General features: G+C 48.4%; 1 protein-coding gene across 2 annotated transcripts in view; it reads right to left on the bottom strand.

Moving 5' to 3' along the window:
• Positions 1-20692, bottom strand: part of MTR (5-methyltetrahydrofolate-homocysteine methyltransferase) — a gene marked incomplete at its 3' end in the record, with an annotated part of 113483 nt that overhangs the window by 15898 nt on the left and 76893 nt on the right. For both annotated transcript variants that reach the window (XM_079707651.1, XM_079707650.1), the window contains exon 24: positions 14278-14359. In XM_079707651.1, coding sequence (XP_079563777.1) covers positions 14278-14359 — 82 coding nt within the window. The remainder of the gene's footprint in view (positions 1-14277; positions 14360-20692) is intronic.

A 20692-nucleotide genomic window follows, 5' to 3' on the forward strand; every position in this document is an offset into this window, starting at 1 on the left:
GAGAAATGGAAATAAAAACAAAAAACAAATGGGACCAAATGAAACTTAAAAGCTTTTGCACAGCAAAGGAAACCATAAACAAGACCAAAAGACAGCCCTCAGAATGGGAGAAAGTATTTGCAAATGAAGCAACTGACAAAGGATTAATCTCCAAAATTTACAAGCAGCTCATGCAGCTCAATAACAAAAAAAAACAAACAACCCAATCCAAAAATGGGCAGAAGACTTAAATAGACATTTCTCCAAAGAAGATATACAGATTGCCAACAAACACATGAAAGGATGCTCAACATCATTAATCATTAGAGAAATGCAAATCAAAACTACAATGAGGGCTTCCCTGGTGGCGCAGTGGTTGGGAGTCCGCCTGCCGATGCAGGGGACACGGGTTTGTGCCCCGGTCCGGGAAGATCCCACGTGCCGCAGAGCGGCTGGGCCCGTGAGCCATGGCCGCTGAGCCTGCGCATCCGGAGCCTGTGTTCTGCAACGGGAGAGGCCACAACAGTGAGAGGCCCGCGTACCGCAAAAAAACAAAAAACAAAACAAAACAAAAAAACTACAATGAGATATCACCTCACACCAGTCAGAATGGCCATCATCAAAAAATCTACAAACAATGAATGCTGGAGAGGGTGTGGAGAAAAGGGAACCCTCTTGCACTGTTGGTGGGAATGTAAATTGATACAGTCACTATGGAGAACAGTATGGAGTTTTCTTTAAAAACTACAAATAGAACTACCATATGACCCAGCAATCCCACTACTGGGCATATACCCTGAGAAAACCATAACTCAAAAAGAGTCATGTACCAAAATATTCACTGCAGCTTTATTTACAATAGCCAGGACATGGAAGCAACCTAAGTGTCCATCAAGAGATGAATGGATAAAGAAAATGTGGCACATATATACAGTGGAATATTACTCAAAAAAAGAAATGAAATTGAGTTATTTGTAGTGAGGTGGATGGACCTAGAGTCTGTCAAACAGAGTGAAGTAAGTCAGAAAGAGAAAAACAAATACCGTATGCTAACATATATATATGGAATCTAAGAAAAAAAAAAGGTCATGAAGAACCTAGGGGCAAGACAGGAATAAAGACACAGACCTACTAGAGAATGGACTTGAGGATAAGGGGAGGGGGAAGGGTAAGCTGTGACAAAGTGAGAGAGTGGCATGGACATATATACACTATCAAAAGTAAAATAGATAGCTAGTGGGAAGCAGCCACATAGCACAGGGAGATCAGCTTGGTGGTTTGTGACCACCTACAGGGGTGGGATAGGGAGGGAGACTCCAGAGGGAAGAGATATGGGAACATATGAATATGTATAACTGATTCACTTTGTTATAAAGCAGAAACTAACACACCATTGTAAAGCAATTATACTCCAATAAACATGTTAAAAATATACAAATAAATAAATAATGCAAAAGATTATTAAAAAGAATGTATATGCATAACTGAATCACTTTGCTGTACAGCAGAAATTAACACAAGTTGTAAAAAAAACTATACTTCAAATAAAAAAAATATTGATTAAAAAATTCAGCATTCCTTTCAGCTCTGGCACAGAGTTAAGAAAGTGCCCATTCATGTTTCTAAATATTTGTAAAAGGCTGAAATATCTCTCTGGGTTGGTGTCAAGGTCCAAGTGTCCTGGAACCATTCCTATTACTCAGGCCAGCCCTGCTGCAGCTGGCTCGGGGAGGGGTGCCAGAAAGCACAGGGCACACTCACACGTCCTCCTTCCGGCAATGCACACACCCTCAGTGACCACGACACGAGCCCAAGGATATTCTTTCACATTTTTCTAGTAGAATTCAACAAAAACCAATAAAGGTTTTGGGCGATACCCTCAACTCTCAGCGCTCTGTGTTTCCCCTTCACAGCACCTCTGACTCTCAGCGCTCTGTGTTGCTCATTCACAGCAGCTTTAACTCTCAGCGCTCTCTGTTGCCCCTTCTCAGCAGCTCTAAAGCACAGTGCTCTGTGTTGCCCCTTCACAGCAGCTCTGTCAGGGCTCTGTGTTGCCCCTTCACAGCAGGTCTAACTCTAAGGGTTCTCTGTTGCCCTTCACAGCAGCTCTAACTCTCACCACTCTCTGTTGCCCCTTCAATGCAGCTCCAACTCTGTGCTCTCTGTTGCCCCTTCAAAGCAGCTCTAATTCTGTGCGCTCTCTGTAGCCCCTTTTGAGAAGCTCTGACTAAATATGAGCGCTCTCTGCTGCCCCTTCGCAGCACCGCTAACTCTCACCACTCTCTATTTCCCCTTCAAAGCAGCTCTGAAACTCAGCAATGTCTATTGCCCCTTCACAGCAGGTCTAATTTTCAGCGCTCTGTGTTGCCCCTTCACAGCAGCTCTAACTCTAAGGGCTCTTCTGTTGCCCCTTCAATGCAGCTCTAACTCTCAGCACTCTCTGTTTGCCCCTTCACAGCAGCTCTAACTCTTAGCGCTCTTCTGTTGCCCCTTCAATGCAGCTCTAACTCTCAGCGCTCTCTGTTGCCCCTTCAGATCAGCTCTGACCACATCTCAATGCTCTGTGTTGCCCCTTACACGCATCTCTAATTCTCAGGGCTTTCTGTTGTCCCTTCACAGCAGCTCTAACTATCAGCGCTGTTTCTCCTTAAAAGCATCATTGAGTAACTCTCACCGCTCTCTGTTGCCCTTTCACAGCAGCTGTAATTTTCAGCGCTCTCTGTTGCCCCTTCAGAGCAGCTCTGACTAAATCTCAGCGCTTTCTGTTGCCCCTTCAACGCAGCTCTAACTCTCAGCGCTCTCTGTTGCCCCTTCAGAGCACCTCTGACTAAATCTCAGCGCTCTGTGTTGCCCCTTCACAGCAGATCTAACTCTCAGCGCTCTGTGTTGCCTCTTCAACGCAGCTCTAGTTCTCAGCGCTCTGTGTTGTCCCTTCACAGCAGCTCTGACTAACTCTAAAACCTCTCAGTTGCCCCTTCACAGCAGCACTAACACTCAGCACTCTCAGTTTCCCCTTCAGAGCACCTCTGACTAAATCTCAGCGCCCCTTCACAGCAGCTCTAACTCTGACCACTCTCTGTTAGCCCTTCACAGCACCTCTGACTAATTTCAGCGTTTACTGTTGCCCTTTCAAAGCAGCTCTAACTTAAGCACTCTCAGTTGCCCCTTCACAGCAGCTCTAATTCTCAGCGCGATTTTGCCCCTTCACAGCAGCTCTAACACTCAGCGCTGTCTGTTGCCCCTTCACAGCAGCTCTTACTCTCACAGCTGTTTTCCCTTCACAGCAGCACGAACTCTCAGCGCTCTCAGTTGCCCATTCACAGCAGCTCTGACAAACTATCAGCATTCACTGTTGACCCCTCACAGCAGCTCTAACTCTCAGCGCGATTTTGCCCCTTCACAGCAGCTCTAACTCTCAGTGCTCTGTGTTGCCCCTTCATAGCAGTTTTAACTCTCAGCGCGATTTTGCTCCTTCACAGCAACTCTAACTCTCAGCGTTCTCTGTTGCCCCTTCACATCAGCTCTGACTAAATCTCAGCGCTTTCGGTTGCCCCTTCACAGCAGCTCTAACTCTCAGAGCTCTCTTTTGCCCATTCAGAGCAGCTATGACTAAATCTCAACGCTTTCTATTGCCCCTTCTCAGCAGCTCTAACTCTCAGCGCGATTTTGCCCCTTCACAGCAGCTCTAACACTCAGCGCTCTCTGTTGCCCCTTCATAGCAGCTCTGACTAAATCTCAGTGCTTTCTGTTGCCCCTTCACAGCAGCTCTAACTCTCAACAGTCTCAGTTGCCCCTTCACAGCAGCTCTAACTCCAAGCGCTCACTGTTGCCCCTTCAAGAGCAGCCCTGACTCTCAGCCATCTGTGTTGCCCCTTCAAAGCAGCACTAACTCTCAGAGCTCTGCGTTGCCCCTTCAGAGCAGCTGACTAAATCTCGGCGCTTTCTGTTGCCCCTTCACAGCAGCTGTAACTAAATCTCAGCGTTTTCTGTTTCACCTTCACAGCAGCTCTAACTCTCAACGCTCTGTGTTGCCCCTTCATAGCAGCTCTAACACTCAGCGCTCCCTGTTGCCCCTTTTGAGCAGCTCTGACTAAATCTCAGCACTCTCTGTTGCCCAGTCAACATAGCTCTACCTCACAGCGCTCTCTATTGCCCCTTCACAGCAGCTCTAGCTCTAAGCGCTCTGTGTTGCTGCTTCATAGCAGCTCTAACTCTCAGCGCTCTCTGTTGCCCCTTGAGAGCACCTCTGACTAAATCTGAGCGCTTTCTCTTGCCCCTTCACAGCAGCTCTAACTCTTAGTGCGATTTTGCCCCTTCACAGCACCTCTAAATCTCAGTGCTCTCTGTTGCCCCTTCACAGCACCCCTGACTCTCAGCTCTCTGCGTTGCCCCTTCAGAGCAGCTCTGACTACATCTCAGTGCTCTCTGTTGCCCCTTCGAAGCAGCCCGGACTCTCAGCCATCTCTGTTGCCCCTTCACATTAGCCCTAACTCTCAACGCTCTGTGCTGCCCCTTCATAGCAGCTCTACTCTATCAGCGCTCTATGGTGTTGCCCCTTCAGAGCAGCTCTAACTCTCAGCGCTCTGTTGCCCCTTCAGAGCAGCCCTGACTAAATCTCAGCGCTCTGTGTTGCCCATTCAATGCAGCTCTAACTCTGAGCACTGTTTTTATTGCCCCTTCACAGAAGCTCTAATTCGCAACGCTCTCTGTTGCCCCTTCACAGCAGCTCTAACTCTCAACACTCTCTGTTGCCCCTTCACAGCAGCTCTAACTCTCACCACTCTGCTGTTCCTTCACAGCAGCTCTGACTAAATCTCAGCGTTTGCTGTTGCCCCTTCAAAGCAGCTCTAACTTAAGCGCTCTCAGTTGCCCCTTCACAGCAGCACTAACACTCAGCGCTCTCAGTTGCCCCTTCACAGCAGCACTAACGCTCAGCGCTCTCAGTTGCCCATTCACAGCAGCTCTAACACTCAGAGCTGTCTCTTGCACCTTCACAGCAGCTCTGGCTAAATATCAGCGCTTTTTGTTGCACCTTCACAGCAGCTCTAACTCTAAACGCTCTACCTTTCACCTTCACATTAGCCCTAACTCTCAACGCTCTGTGTTGCCCCTTTATAGCAGCTCCAAATCTCAGCGCTCTGTGTTGCCCCTTCAGAGCAGCTCTGACTACATCTCAGCGCTCTGTTTTGCCCCATCAGAGCAGCTCTGACTAAATCTCAGCGCTCTGTGTTGCCCCTTGAACGCAGCTCTAACTCTCAGCGCTTTCTGTTGCCCCTTCACAGCAGCTCAACTCTCAGCCCTCTTTTACCCCTTCAGAGCAGCTCTGACTAAATCTCAGCGCTCTCAGTTGCACCTTGACAGCAGCTCTAACACTCAGCGCTCTCTGTTGCCCATTCAGAGCAGCTATGACTAAATCTCAGCGCTTTCTATTGCCCCTTCACAGCAGCTCTAACTCTCAACACTCTCTGTTGCCTCTTCACAGCAGCTCTAATTCTCAGCGCTCTCCGTTGCGCCTTCACAGCAGCTCTCTCAGCGCTCTCTGTTTTCCCTTCACAACAGCACGAACTCTCAGCGCTCTCAGTTGCTCATTCACAGCAGCTATGACAAGCTATCAGCATTCACTGCTGCCCCCTCACAGCAGCTCTAACACTCAGCGTTCTCTATTGCTCCTTCAGAGCACCTCTGACTATATCTCAGCGCTTTCTGTTGCCCCTTCACAGCAGCTCTATCTTTAAGCGCTCTCAGTTTCCCCTTCACAGCAGCTCTAACTCTCAGCGCGATTTTTCCCCTTTACAGCAGCTCTAAATCTGAGCGCTCTCTATTGCCCATTCAGAGGAGCTATGATTAAATCTCAGCGCTCTGTTGCCCCTTCATAGCAGGTCTGACTAAATCTCAGTGCTCTCTGTTGCCCCTTTACAGCAGCTCTAACTCTCAGAGCTCTGTGTTGCCCCTTCACAGCAGCCCTGACTAAATCTCAGGGCTCTCAGTTGCCTCTTCACAGCAGCGCTAACTCTCAGCGCTGTCTGTTGCCCCTTCAGAGCACCTCTGACTAAATCTCAGCGCTTTCTGTTGCCCCTTCACAGCAGCTGTAACTCTAAGCTCTCTCAGTTGCCCCTTGAGGAGCACCTGTGAATAAATCTGAGCGCTATCTGTTGCCCCTTCACAGCAGCTCTAACTCTCAGCGCTCTCTATTCCCCCGTCAGAGCACCTCTGACTAAATCACAGCGCTTTTGGTTGCCCCTTCACAGCAGCTCTATCTCTAAGCGGTCTCAGTTGCCCCTTCACAGCAGCTCTAACTCTCAGCGCTGTCTGTTGCCCCTTCAGAGCACCTCTGACTAAATCTCAGCGCTTTCTGTTGCCCCTTCACAGCAGCTCTATCTCTTAGCGCTCTCAGCTGCCTTTTCACAGCAGCTCCATCTCTCAGCGCTCTTTTGCCCCTTTCAGAGCAGCTCTTACTCTCAGAGCTCTGTTTTCCCTTCACAGCAGCAGCAACTCTCAGCGCTCTCAATTCCCCCTCGAGAGCACCTCTGACTAAATCACAGCACTTTTGGTTGCCCCTTCACAGCAGCTCTATCTCTCAGCGCTCTTTTGCCCCTTCAGAGCAGCTCTGACTAAAGCTCAGCGCTCTCTGTTGCCCCTTCGCAGCACCTCTAACTCTCATCCCTGTCTGCTGCCCCTTCAGAGCAGCTCTCACTAAATCTCAGCGCTCTGTGTTGCCCCTTCACAGCAGCTATAACTCTCAGCGCTGTCTGTTGCCCCTTCAGAGCAGCTCTGAGTAAATCTCAGCGCTCTAATTTGCCCCTTCAGAGCAGCTCTGAGTAAATCCCAGCGCTCTCTGTTGCCCCTTCCCTGCGGGTCTAACTCTAAGGGCTCTCTATTGCCCCTTCATAGCAGCTTTAACTCTCACCACTATGCTGCCCCTTCACAGCAGCTCTAACACTCCTCGCTCCCGGTTGCCGGTTCCCAGCAGCTCTAACTCTCACTGCTACCTGTTTCCCCTTCACAGCAGCTCTAACTCTCACCGCTCTATTGCCTCTTCACAGAAGCTCTCTCAGCGTTCTCTGTTGCCCCTTCAACGCAGCTCCAACATCAGCGCTCTGTGTTGCCCCTTCACATCAGCCCTAATTCTCAACGCTCTGTGCCGCCCCTTCATAGCAGCTCTAACTATCAGCTCTGTGTTGCCCCTTCAGAGCAGCTCTAACTGTCAGCGCTCTGTTGCGACTTCAGAGCACCTATGACTAAATCTCAGCGCTCTGTGTTGCCCCTTCCCATCAACTCTAGCTCTCAGCACTGTGTTGCCCCTTCACAGCAGCTCTAAGTCTCAGCCCTCTCTGTTTCGCCTTCAAAGCATCTTCGAGTAACTCTCAGCGCTCTCTGTTGCCCCTTCAACAGGAGCTCTCACTCTCAGCACTCTCTATTGCCCCTTCACAGGAGCTCTAACTCTCAGCACTCTCTGTTTCGCCTTCAAAGCATCTTCGAGTAACTCTACGCGCTCTCTGTTGCCCCTTCACAGCAGCTCTGACTTAATCTCAGCGCTCTCTGTTGCCCCTTCCATGCGGGTCTAACTCTAAGGGCTCTCTATTGCCCCTTCACAGCAGCTTTAACTCTCACCACTCTGCTGCCCCTTCACAGCTGCTCTAACACTCCTAGCCCCTTATTGCCCCTTCACAAAATCTTTAACTAACTCTAAGCGCTCTCTGTTGCCCCTTTTCAGAAGCTCTGACTAAATCTCAGCGCTCTGTGTTGCCCCTTCACAGCAGCTCTAACTCTCAGTGCTTTTTTGCCCCTTCAGAGCAGCTCTGACTAAACCTCAGCGCTTTCTGTTGCCCCTTCACAGCAGCTCTAACTGTCACCGCTCCCTGTAGCCCCTTCAGAGCAGCTCTTACTCTCAGCGCTCTCTGTTTCCGCTTCACAGCAGCTCTAACTCTCAGCGCTCTGTTGCCCCTTCAATGCAGCTCTAACTTTCAGCGATCTCTGTTGCCCCTTCACAGCAGCTCTATCTCTCAGCGCTCTTTTGCCCCTTCACAGCAGCTCTAACTCTCAATGCAGTGTTGCCCCTTCAATGCAGCTCTAACTCTCAGCGATTTGTGTTGCCCCCTCACAGCACCCCTGACTCTCAGACATCTGTGTTGCCCCTTCAAAGCAGCTCTAACTCTCAGAGCTCTGTGTTGCCCCTTCACATTAGCCCTAACTCTTAGCGCTGCGTTGCCCCTTCAGAGCAGCTCTGACTAAATCTCAGTGCTCTGTGTTGCCCCTTTAATGCAGCTCTAACTCTCAGCGCTCTCAGTTGCCCCTTCACAGCAGCTGTGACTAACTCTCCGCGCTCTCTGTTGCCCCTTCACAGCAGGTCTGACTAAATCTCAGCGCTTGCTGTTGCCCCTTCACAGCAGCTCTAACTCTAAATGCTCTCAGTTGCCCCTTCACATTAGCCCTAACTCTCAACGCTCTGTGTTGCCCCTTCAATGCAACTCTAACTCTCAGCGCTGTGTGGCGTCTTCAGAGAAGCTCTGACTAAATCTCAGCGCTCTGTGTTGCCCCTTCCCATCAGCTCTAGCTCTCAGCGCTGTTTTGCCCCTTCAGAGCAGCTCTGACTAAATCTCCGCGCTCTCTGTTGCCCCTTCACAGCAGCTCTGACTAAATCTCAGCCCTTTCTGTTGCCCCTTCACAGCAGCCTTAACTCTCACCACTCCCTGTTGCCCCTTCAGAGCAGTTCTTACTCTCAGCGCTCTCAGTTGCTCCTTCACAGCAGCTCTGACTCTCAGCGCTCTCTACTCCCCCGTCAGAGCACCTCTGACTAAATCACAGTGCTTTTGGTTGCCCCTTCACAGCAGCTCTAACTCTTAGCGCTCTCAGCTGCCTTTTCACAGCAGCTCCATCTCTCAGCGCTCTTTTGCCCCTTCAGAGCAGCTCTGACTAAAGCTCAGCGCTCTCTGTTGCCCCTTCACAGCAGCTCTAACTCTCAGCGCTCTCTACTCCCCCTTCAGAGCAGCTCTGACTAAACCTCAGCGCTTTCTGTTGCCCCTTCACAGCAGCTCTAACTGTCACCGCTCCCTGTAGCCCCTTCAGAGCAGCTCTTACTCTCAGCGCTCTCTGTTTCCGCTTCACAGCAGCTCTAACTCTCAGCGCTCTGTTGCCCCTTCAATGCAGCTCTAACTTTCAGCGATCTCTGTTGCCCCTTCACAGCAGCTCTATCTCTCGGCGCTCTTTTGCCCCTTCAGAGCAGCTCTGACTAAATCTCAGCGCTCTCTTTTGCCCCTTCACAGCAGCTCTAACTCTCAACGCAGTGTTGCCCCTTCAATGCAGCTCTAACTCTCAGCGATTTCTGTTGCCCCCTCACAGCACCCCTGACTCTCAGACATCTGTGTTGCCCCTTCAAAGCAGCTCTAACTCTCAGAGCTCTGTCTTGCCCCTTCACATTAGCCCTAACTCTTAGCGCTGCGTTGCCCCTTCAGAGCAGCTCTGACTAAATCTCAGCGCTCTGTGTTGCCCCTTTAATGCAGCTCTAACTCTCAGCGCTCTCAGTTGCCCCTTCACAGCAGCTGTGACTAACTCTCCGCGCTCTCTGTTGCCCCTTCACAGCAGGTCTGACTAAATCTCAGCGCTTGCTGTTGCCCCTTCACAGCAGCTCTAACTCTAAGTGCTCTCAGTTGCCCCTTCACATTAGCCCTAACTCTCAACGCTCTGTGTTGCCCCTTCAATGCAACTCTAACTCTCAGCGCTGTGTGGCGTCTTCAGAGAAGCTCTGACTAACTCTCAGCGCTCTCAGTTGCCCCTTCACAGCAGCTGTGACTAACTCTCCCCGCTCTCTGTTGCCCCTTCACAGCAGCCCTATCTCTCAGCGCTCTTTTGCCCCTTCAGAGCAGCTCTGACTAAAGCTCAGCGCTCTGTTGCCCCGTCGCAGCACCTCTAACTCTCATCCCTGTCTGCTGCCCCTTCAGAGCAGCTCTCACTAAATCTCAGCGCTCTGTGTTGCCCCTTCACAGCAGCTATAACTCTCAGCGCTGTCTGTTGCCCCTTCAGAGCAGCTCTGAGTAAATCTCAGCGCTCTAATTTGCCCCTTCACAGCAGCTCTGACTAAATCCCAGCGCTCTCTGTTGCCCCTTCCCTGCGGGACTAACTCTAAGGGCTCTCTATTGCCCCTTCACAGCAGCTCTAACACTCCTCGCTCCCTGTTGCCAGTTCCCAGCAGTTCTAACTCTCAGCGCTCTGTGTTGCCCCTTTACAGGGACTCTAACTCTCAGCGCTGTCTGTTGCCCCTTCAGAGCAGCTGTGAGTAAATCTCAGCGCTCTAATTTGCCCCTTCACAGCAGCTCTGACTAAATCCCAGCGCTCTCTGTTGCCCCTTCCCTGCGGGACTAACTCTAAGGGCTCTCTATTGCCCCTTCACAGCAGCTCTAACACTCCTCGCTCCCTGTTGCCGGTTCCCAGCAGCTCTAACTCTCAATGCTCTGTGTTGCCCCTTCAATGCAACTCTAACTCTCAGCGCTGTGTGGCGTCTTCAGAGAAGCTCTGACTAAATCTCAGCGCTCTGTGTTGCCCCTTCACAGCAGCTATAACTCTCAGCACTGCTTTGCCCCTTCAGAGCAGCTCTGAGTAAATCTCAGCGCTCTAATTTGCCCCTTCAGAGCAGCTCTGAGTAAATCCCAGCGCTCTCTGTTGCCCCTTCCCTGCGGGTCTAACTCTAAGGGCTCTCTATTGCCCCTTCATAGCAGCTTTAACTCTCACCACTATGCTGCCCCTTCAAAGCAGCTCTTGACACTCCACGCTCCCGGTTGCCGGTTCCCAGCAGCTCTAACTCTCACTGCTACCTGTTTCCCCTTCACAGCAGCTCTAACTCTCACCGCTCTATTGCCTCTTCACAGAAGCTCTCTCAGCGTTCTCTGTTGCCCCTTCAACGCAGCTCCAACATCAGCGCTCTGTGTTGCCCCTTCACATCAGCCCTAATTCTCAACGCTCTGTGCCGCCCCTTCATAGCAGCTCTAACTATCAGCTCTGTGTTGCCCCTTCAGAGCAGCTCTAACTGTCAGCGCTCTGTTGCGACTTCAGAGCACCTATGACTAAATCTCAGCGCTCTGTGTTGCCCCTTCCCATCAACTCTAGCTCTCAGCACTGTGTTGCCCCTTCACAGCAGCTCTAAGTCTCAGCTCTCTCTGTTTCGCCTTCAAAGCATCTTTGAGTAACTCTCAGCGCTCTCTGTTGCCCCTTCAACAGGAGCTCTCACTCTCAGCGCTCTCTATTGCCCCTTCACAGGAGCTCTAACTCTCAGCGTTCTGTGTTGCCCCTTCAACGCAGTTGTAACATCAGCGCTCTGTTGCCCCTTCACAGCAGCTCTGACTAAATCCCAGCGCTCTCTGTTGCCCCTTCTCTGCGAGTCTAACTCTAAGGGCTCTCTATTGACCCTTCACAGCAGCTTTAACTCTCACCACTCTGCTGCCCCTTCACAGCTGCTCTAACACTCCTAGCCCCTTATTGCCCCTTCACAAAATCTTTAACTAACTCTAAGCGCTCTGTGTTGCCCCTTCACAGCAGCTCTAACTCTCAGTGCTTTTTTGCCCCTTCAGAGCAGCTCTTACTCTCAGCGCTCTCTGTTTCCGCTTCACAGCAGCTCTAACTCTCAGCGCTCTGTTGCCCCTTCAATGCAGCTCTAACTTTCAGCGATCTCTGTTGCCCCTTCACAGCAGCTCTATCTCTCAGCGCTCTTTTGCCCCTTCAGAGCAGCTCTGACTAAATCTCAGCGCTCTCTTTTGCCCCTTCACAGCAGCTCTAACTCTCAACGCAGTGTTGCCCCTTCAATGCAGCTCTAACTCTCAGCGATTTCTGTTGCCCCCTCACAGCACCCCTGACTCTCAGACATCTGTGTTGCCCCTTCAAAGCAGCTCTAACTCTCAGAGCTCTGTCTTGCCCCTTCACATTAGCCCTAACTCTTAGCACTGTGTTGCCCCTTCAGAGCAGCTCTGACTAAATCTCAGCGCTCTGTGTTGCCCCTTTAATGCAGCTCTAACTCTCAGCGCTCTCAGTTGCCCCTTCACAGCAGCTGTGACTAACTCTCCGCGCTCTCTGTTGCCCCTTCACAGCAGGTCTGACTAAATCTCAGCGCTTGCTGTTGCCCCTTCACAGCAGCTCTAACTCTAAGTGCTCTCAGTTGCCCCTTCACATTAGCCCTAACTCTCAACGCTCTGTGTTGCCCCTTCAATGCAACTCTAACTCTCAGCGCTGTGTGGCGTCTTCAGAGAAGCTCTGACTAAATCTCAGCGCTCTGTGTTGCCCCTTCCCATCAGCTCTAGCTCTCAGCGCTGTTTTGCCCCTTCAGAGCAGCTCTGACTAAATCTCCGCGCTCTCTGTTGCCCCTTCACAGCAGCTCTGACTAAATCTCAGCCCTTTCTGTTGCCCCTTCACAGCAGCCTTAACTCTCACCACTCCCTGTTGCCCCTTCAGAGCAGTTCTTACTCTCAGCGCTCTCAGTTGCTCCTTCACAGCAGCTCTAACTCTCAGCGCTCTCTACTCCCCCGTCAGAGCACCTCTGACTAAATCACAGTGCTTTTGGTTGCCCCTTCACAGCAGCTCTATCTCTAAGCGGTCTCAGTTGCCCCTTCACAGCAGCTCTAACTCTCAGCGCTGTCTGTTGCCCCTTCAGAGCACCTCTGACTAAATCTCAGCGCTTTCTGTTGCCCCTTCACAGCAGCTCTAACTCTTAGCGCTCTCAGCTGCCTTTTCACAGCAGCTCCATCTCTCAGCGCTCTTTTGCCCCTTTCAGAGCAGCTCTGACTAAAGCTCAGGGCTCTCTGCTGCCCCTTCATAGCAACTCTGACTATGTCTCAGCATTCTCTGTTGCCCGTTCCCTGCGGGGCTAACTCTAAGGGCTCTCTTTTGTCCCTTCATAGCAGCTTTAACGCTCACCACTCTGCTGCCCCTTCAGAGCAGCTCTAACACTCCTCGCTCCCTGTTGCCGGTTCCCAGCAGCTCTAACTCTCACCGCTCCCTGTTGCCCCTTCAGAGCAGCTCTTACTCTCAGAGCTCTGTTTTCCCTTCACAGCAGCAGTAACTCTCAGCGCTCTCAATTCCCCCTCCAGAGCACCTCTGACTAAATCACAGCACTTTTGGTTGCCCCTTCACAGCAGCTCTATCTCTCAGCGCTCTTTTGCCCCTTCAGAGCAGCTCTGACCAAATCTCAGCGCTCTCTGTTGCTCCTTCCCTGCGGGTCTAACTCTAAGGGCTCTCTATTGCCCCTTCACAGCAGCTTTAACTCTCACCACTCTGCTGCCCCTTCACAGCTGCTCTAACACTCCTAGCCCCTTATTGCCCCTTCACAAAATCTTTAACTAACTCTAAGCGCTCTCTGTTGCCCCTTTTCAGAAGCTCTGACTAAATCTCAGCGCTCTGTGTTGCCCCTTCCCATCAGCTCTAGCTCTCAGCGCTTTTTTGCCCCTTCAGAGCAGCTCTGACTAAATCTCAGCGCTTTCTGTTGCCCCTTCACATTAGCCCTAACTCTCAACATTCTGTTTTGCTCCTTCATAGGAGCTCTAACTATCAGCACTGTGTGTTGCTCCTTCATAGCAGCTCAACTCTCACCGCTCTCTGTTGCCTCTTCAACGCAGCTCTCTCAGCACTCTGTTTAGCCCCTTCACAGCAGCTCTGACTAAATCTCAGCACTCTCTGTTGCCCCTTCGAAGCAACACTAGGTCTCAGCGCTCTCTCTTTCCCCTTCATAGCAGCTCTAACACTCAGCCCTCCCTGTTGCCCCTTTTCAGCAGCTCTGACTAAATCTCAGCACTCTCTGTTGCCCCGTCAACGCAGCTGTACCTCACAGCCCTCTCTGTTGCCCCTTCACAGCAGCTCTATCTCTCAGCTCATTTTTGTCCCTTCAGAGCAGCTTTTACTCTCACCACTCTGCTGCCCCTTCACCGCAGCTCTAACACTCCTTGCTCTTTGTTGCCGGTTCCCAGCAGCTCTAACTCTCATGGCTCCCTGTTGCCCCTTCACAGCATCTTTAACTAACTCTTAGTGCTCTCTGTTCCCCCTTCACAGCAGCTCTGACTAAATCTCAGTGCTTTCTGTTGCTCCTTCACAGCAGCTCTCACTGTAAGCGCTCTCAACTGCCCCTTCACAGCAGCTCTGTCTCTCAGCTCTCTGTGTTGCCCCTTCACAGCAGCACTAACTCTCAGCGCTCTGTGTTGCCCCTTCAGAGCAGCTCTGACTAAATCTAAGTGCTCTGTGTTGCCCCTTCATAGCAGCTCTAATCTCAGCGCTCCCTGTTTTCCTTTCACAGCAGCTCTGAAACAACGCGAGGCCCACACTTACCACCACCACACTCTTAGATGCGTCCAGGACGTGGATCACAGGCGCGCTGTATCTTGGGGCTATTTTAACTGCTGTGTGGGTTCTGCAAAGAGGCGTCGGGGAGAAAAACACATCCGTCAGGGCTGACAGTCCCTACACAAGTCTTGTTCAGAACCATTAGAGATAATTTGATTCTACAGTGCTTTCCAGAGAAAGATTTCAAGGTACTTATAAATATTGAACTCCAAATTTCCCTTGGAAAATGAGATTGACTTTCTCCCCACCCTAAGAGGGGGAAGCCAAGGGGGAAAGGCATGGATTTTTGGCCCAGACTACAAAGAAGCCTAGGAGAAAATGAGACGGATGGTGTTCTCAGCTCTCTGTACTAGCAGCCTGTCTGAAGTAAGGGAGCCAACCGGCCTGGGCACAGCACTTTGTTGTCATAAAGGTCAAGTGGAGTTTCTTCCTGCAGACGAGCTGGGCCACCAGCCAGGACCCCTGGAGAACCAGACACTGGCAAGGGCCACGGGTCACCACTCCCCAGCTGCTGCTCCCTGTCCCTGGGAGACACCCACACCTCTCCACCCCAAGCCCACCTTGTACTTGTAGGAAGGAACCTTGGACCGTAAATAAATTCAACACAAAGTAACACAGAGAGGCCAAAGCAACAATATCTTATCCTAACACTGGCTCAGCCCCAAATCCCTTTTGCCAAACTTGAAAATGTCAGTTCTGAGGAAGAAACACCCTTTAATCCTTAAAATTACCTAATTTTACCACAAAATTGCCCTCTGATTGCTGAATGTTTATAGCAATACCATAGGCTACACATCTGCTATTTCATTACGGAACATAACATATTAAAGTGAGAACTGAAAATGTATACACCCTCTGCTACTGTAGTTAAACCAGGACCCTGAAGCTGGGACAGAAGTGTGGACTTTGCCACAATTCCACATAAAAGGGTGACAACAGTAGTTTCCACAAGATGGGCAGTGTTCCCAGTCTTTTCTCCTCCTTCCTTCCCCCTTAAAGTAGCAGCAGCTTTCCCCAAGTCAGATCCTTTCATATTCTTTCCCCTCAACTAAAATGTATTTTCATTTGGAAAGATGTCTAGAATATGCTACTTTATGAGGAAAAACCAAAGTAGCAAAACAGTATGTTTAATACAATTTTATTTAAAAAAGAAACAAAACAGGGCTTCCCTGTTGGCACAGTGGTTAAGAATCTGCCTGTCAATGCAGGGGACACGGATTCGAGCCCCGGTCCAGGAAGACTCCACATGCTGCGGAGCAACTAAGCCCGTGCGCCACAACTACTGAGCCCACGTGCCACAACTACTGAAGCCCGCACACCAAGAGCCCGTGCTCCGCAACAAGAGAAGCCACCGCAGTGAGAAGCCCGTGAAACACAACGAAGAGTAGCCCCCGCTCGCCACAAGTAGAGAAAGCCTGCACGCAGCAACAAAGACCCAATGCAGTCAAAAATAAACAAAACAAAACACTACCACCCTCAACCTGCCCCAACCAACCAACTTGTATATAAGTGTCTGTATATTTAGAAAACACAGAGAGACAGACATCAAAGAGTCAGCACTGGTTATACGGAGGTTAGAACTGGGAATGAAAGTGGGAAGGGAGAGACTAAATTTTACTTTCCATTCCTCTGAATTGTTTGACATGTTCTAATAAGTGTGGATTACTGAGGTAATTTTTAAAAACCAAGAGAATATTAAAGGTGCATTATTTGTGTGAGTGTGTTTTTAAGAGGCTTCTAAGGGAAGGCTCTAAAGACTTATTCATAATGAGACAGACAAGACCTCTAACATTTCACCTGTCCCCTTTCTAAGCATATTTCTGTGCATAAACAGGAAGCAAAGGACTAAAGCCATAATCCACCAGAACTGGGCTGTGAGATGGAAGTTGAGGCCTAGGCCAGTTAGCGCAGGAGATGCCGTCTGGACTGGGAGGCCCACCAGCAGGGGGAGCAGCATCTCCGCCCTGGAGCAGCCTAACAAACACCACTGCCTCCTCAAGACCCGTTTTGTGCCTACTGTGTGCTTGGGGACCAAAGATTCTGAAGATATCTTGGGTAGTCTATGAGGGGGTGAAGATTTTCAAACAGTAGGAAAAGTTATAAAGAAGAAGTTGCTTCCAGTTTCAAAACACAAGTAAGACTCTGTATGCGTCCTCTTCCTCAGATGCTTCCTTAGCAACTTGAGACACACAAATATACCTCAGTCTTTCTTCTGCATGGAGTTCCCCCAGGAAACAATGTTTTAAGCCTGATGTAACTTCAGTGACATTTCTTTTAAAGACAGCCAGTAAAATTTAAAATGTTTAAATCAATATAACTGATATTTAGTAAGTATCCAAGGGTTCTCAGTGTAATTCTGGCCATTCTCTCTTTGATGATCTTCTGGAAAAGGGAACTGAGGAGAAATGGATGGATTTCATGATTTAGAAAGACAAAACAAAACAAATCAAAGTGCTCCTTTCCAACGCAAACACTGCCCAAGCTGGATGAGCACAGGTATGAAATTTGAGTTTGCCCAGCTATCAAAGAGTGCTTCTGGGGACTTCCCTGGCAGTCCAGTGGTTAAGACTCCATGCTTCCACTGCAGAGGGTGAGGGTTCCACCCCTGGTCGGGGAACTAAGATCCCCCATGCCGCACAGTGCAGCCAAAATAAACAAACAAACAAAATACCACATCATTACTTAAAAAAAAAAAGAGTGCTTCCAGTTTGACACTGATTCCACTTTTTTCTAAGCTTCCGTTTACATGAACTTCTCCAGCTGAAAGATTTCTTTCTGAAAAGATGCAAAACAGTGGAATCTCTCCTCCCCTTCCTACGTACCTAGGGCAAAGGGCTAAACGCTGAGGCTGAATTTCAAATCCATCTCTGCTAAGTCACTAGTCAACATTTAGGATTTAATTAGTCACCTCCCACACTTGCCAAATAGGCATGATCATGTTAGCCTTAGAAGATCTTTTTTAACACTCTGAAAAAGAACAAGCACTCCAAGCACTTATTTCATGTCATACCCTATCTCAGAACTAGTGTTTTACATAAATGCAGCATAACCAAAACTTACAATTTGATGAGAAAAAATGAGAGAAAATGGGAAATAAGGATGGGAAAATTAAGATGGAATCAGGAGGGCTTCCCTGGTGGCGCAGTGGTTAAGAATCCGCCTGCCAATGCAGGGAACACGGGCTCGAGCCCTGGTCCGGGAAGATCCCACATGCCACAGAGCAACTAAGCCCTTGCACCACAACTACTGAGCCTGTGCTCTAGAGCCCGCAAGTCACAACTACTGAAGCCCACGAGCCACAACTACTGAAGCCCACGAGCCACAACTACTGAAGCCCGCACGCCTAGAGCCTGTGCTCCACAACAAGAGAAGCCACTGCAATGAGAAGCCCACGCACTGCAATGAAGAGTAGCCCCCGCTCGCTGCAACTAGAGAAAGCCCACACGCAGCAACAAAGACCCAACGCAGCCAAAAATAATAAATAAATTCAATAAATAAATTTATAAAAAAAAGAAAGATGGAATCAGGAGTGAGATTAGCATGTAAAATTCATTCCTTGAAATCTTATACAGAGGAAAATATTATCAGTTATGTAATTCAGCACCTTACTTCATAGCAGTTAAAAAAAAAACAGAAAACTCAGAAAATTACCTCCAGCTTTGAGCAATGTGACTTCCTGTTGAATTCTCCAAGTTTAAACTACACAAAAGATAATTGAAAAAGACATTTTGCAGTTATTGGCTTTAAACCAGTTAAAAATTGAGAGCTAACTGCCAGACTTGTGCCCTTGAGAAGTTCTGTAGCTAAAAGGGCCAGATTTCCATTAAAGTCATTTCTAGTTTGTGATACAAAACCATCTGTATTACAGACAGGAGAATATTCAGTTTTCTAGTCTCTTATAGCTACAGGTTAAAAAGGGCCATTCCAAGCAGATTTCTACCCACATATGACCCCAAGTCTGTAGAACCCTTTCAGCCTCTCCAAGGATCCATCCTCAAGCCTCATTTCGTGTCTTGGGGGTACAGTTCTAATTCTCTCATGCTGCCTACCTCAGGCCCCTGAGGTTTGGAAAAGCCATGATGTTATTCCCCTCACAGATCTGCTTTCATGAGAATTTGGAAGTCCTGAGCCTCCATTTGCTCAAAAACAGCAAAGGAAAGAACTGGGCCTCTGCTGAGCCCTCCATAGGTCTGTAGGAGGTGACGATAAGGGTTCTCAGATGACTTCTAAGACATTCAGACTCCCGAATGCTTTCTAGCAAAGCTGACTCTCCTAAGGTAGAAGGCTTCTTACACAGGTGCGAAAAGCACTAACCAGGGCTTCCCTGGTGGCACAGTGGTTGAGAGTCCGCCTGCCGATGCAGGGGACACGGGTTCATGCCCCGGTCCGGGAGGATCCCACATGCCACGGAGCGGCTAGGCCCGTGAGCCATGGCCGCTGAGCCTGCGCATCCGGAGCCTGTGCTCCACAACGGGAGAGGCCACAGCAGTGAGAGGCCCACGTACCGCAAAAAAAAAAAAAAAAAAAAAGAGAGAGAGAAAAGGAAAGCACTAACCATAAAGAGATCGATAAGTCAGACTTCATGAAAATGAAGAACTTTTGTTATCCAAAATACCACTAAGACAGCAAAAGGTAAGCCATATTGGAAGACTCTATTTGCAATATATATTTATGATAAAGAGTCTTGTCTCCAATATAAATAAAGAATGCATACAAATCAGTAAAAGAAAAAAAAAGGCAGAATACCTAATTTAAAAAAAAAGATTTAAAAAGCATATCCAAGTGGTCAGTATACACATGAAAAGGTACTCAACATCATTAGTCAGTAGAGAAATACAAATGAAGACCTTAGCAAGATATTGTTACACACACACTAAAATGGATAAAACTGAAAAGGGTGTGGAATAATTGGAAATCTCATAATTGCCAGTGGGAGTATAAATTAATACAATCACTTTGGAAAAAATATCTAATGCCAATGACCATATGCATATTCTGTGACCCAGCAAGTCTGCTTCAGGGCAGAAATACATACATAGCAGCATTCTGTGTAACAGCCCCAAACTGGAAAAACCCAAATGTCCACCAACACTAGCATGGATAAATAAGCCAGAGGGCATAATACAATGCAATATTATACCACAATGGGAAAACAAAACAAAAACAAAAACACTACTGTAATAATGAGTTTAGGCCTTAAAGACACAATGTTGAGCGGGACACAGAAGAATGAATACATACAGTAGGATTCCACTTACACAAAGTTTAAATGCAGACAAAACCAAACTGTGGTGATAGAAGATAAAATGACTAGGTCGGGGGATCCAGTGAAGTTCCCAGAGTGTCATTAATGTTCCATTTCTTGATCTGGGGGTTATTACATGGGTGGTTTCATTTTTGTAAAAATTCTTCAAATTGTTTACCTGTGACTTGTGTACTTTTCTACATGAGTGCTATACTTAGCAAAAGTGCTTACTTAAATAAGAGGGCTTGACGAAGCAAGCCTCCAGGTCTGAGACCTCACCCACTGTCACTACTTTAAAATGAAGGCAGAAGGGGGAATTTTACACTGACATTCCTGGAGGCTGCACGAGAATCTGTTTTTCAAAGGCTGCTCTTGCACCACAATGGAGAAGGGGATGGTTACCTGGAAGCAACACTACTGGCTTTTATTTTCTAAATAATTTTTCAGAAACTGCAACAGGCATGGAAGAGAATAGAACCAGAAAAGCTCATGGAGAAACAAAACATCAGAGAGTTAAAGAGACCTTGGGAGGTCATGGGATCCAGATTTCTCTCTCCTTGGAGGAACACATTCAGTTTCCCAGATGATGAGAAGAGATATTCTACAATAGCACTAAGACTGTGGGTGATTTCTGATCTGATTAATTTTAACTTGATATACCAGGTTATAACTGGTATAGAGTCATAGCCATAAGAGTCCTTTATGGCTAAGTTTGTCAATGATGTATCCTGAGAGGCTAGTCATGTTACTTCCGGTTATTTTTTAAGAAACCTCTTTAATCTGGTGGCTCTTACTTGGTAAGAGATATAGTAGAATTAACTATTGGTAACATTCCAACTTGCACAAGTAGCAATATGTGGTTTCCTGGTATTGAACTCCTGAGTGCAGTGTCCACATAAAGTGGTTCTAATTTGGAAACCAGCATCACATTTACATAACTCATAATGCATTTCATTACATCTGCTCATTTAAGTATTTATTTATCCTCTTTTACAACCATGATTTTAAAAGGTCTTTCATTTTGACAATAATCTGTAGATTCCCTTACCATTCTCTTTGCTAAGCTAATGAAGATTCACACTATAATCATCAATTACCCACAACCATGCTCACTGAAACCTCAGTTATCGATGGTTGGTCATATCCCTGGAGAAC

The sequence above is a fragment of the Hyperoodon ampullatus genome (genome assembly GCF_949752795.1).
Source record: "Hyperoodon ampullatus genome assembly, chromosome: 1".
NCBI classification, from domain to species: domain Eukaryota; kingdom Metazoa; phylum Chordata; class Mammalia; order Artiodactyla; family Ziphiidae; genus Hyperoodon; species Hyperoodon ampullatus.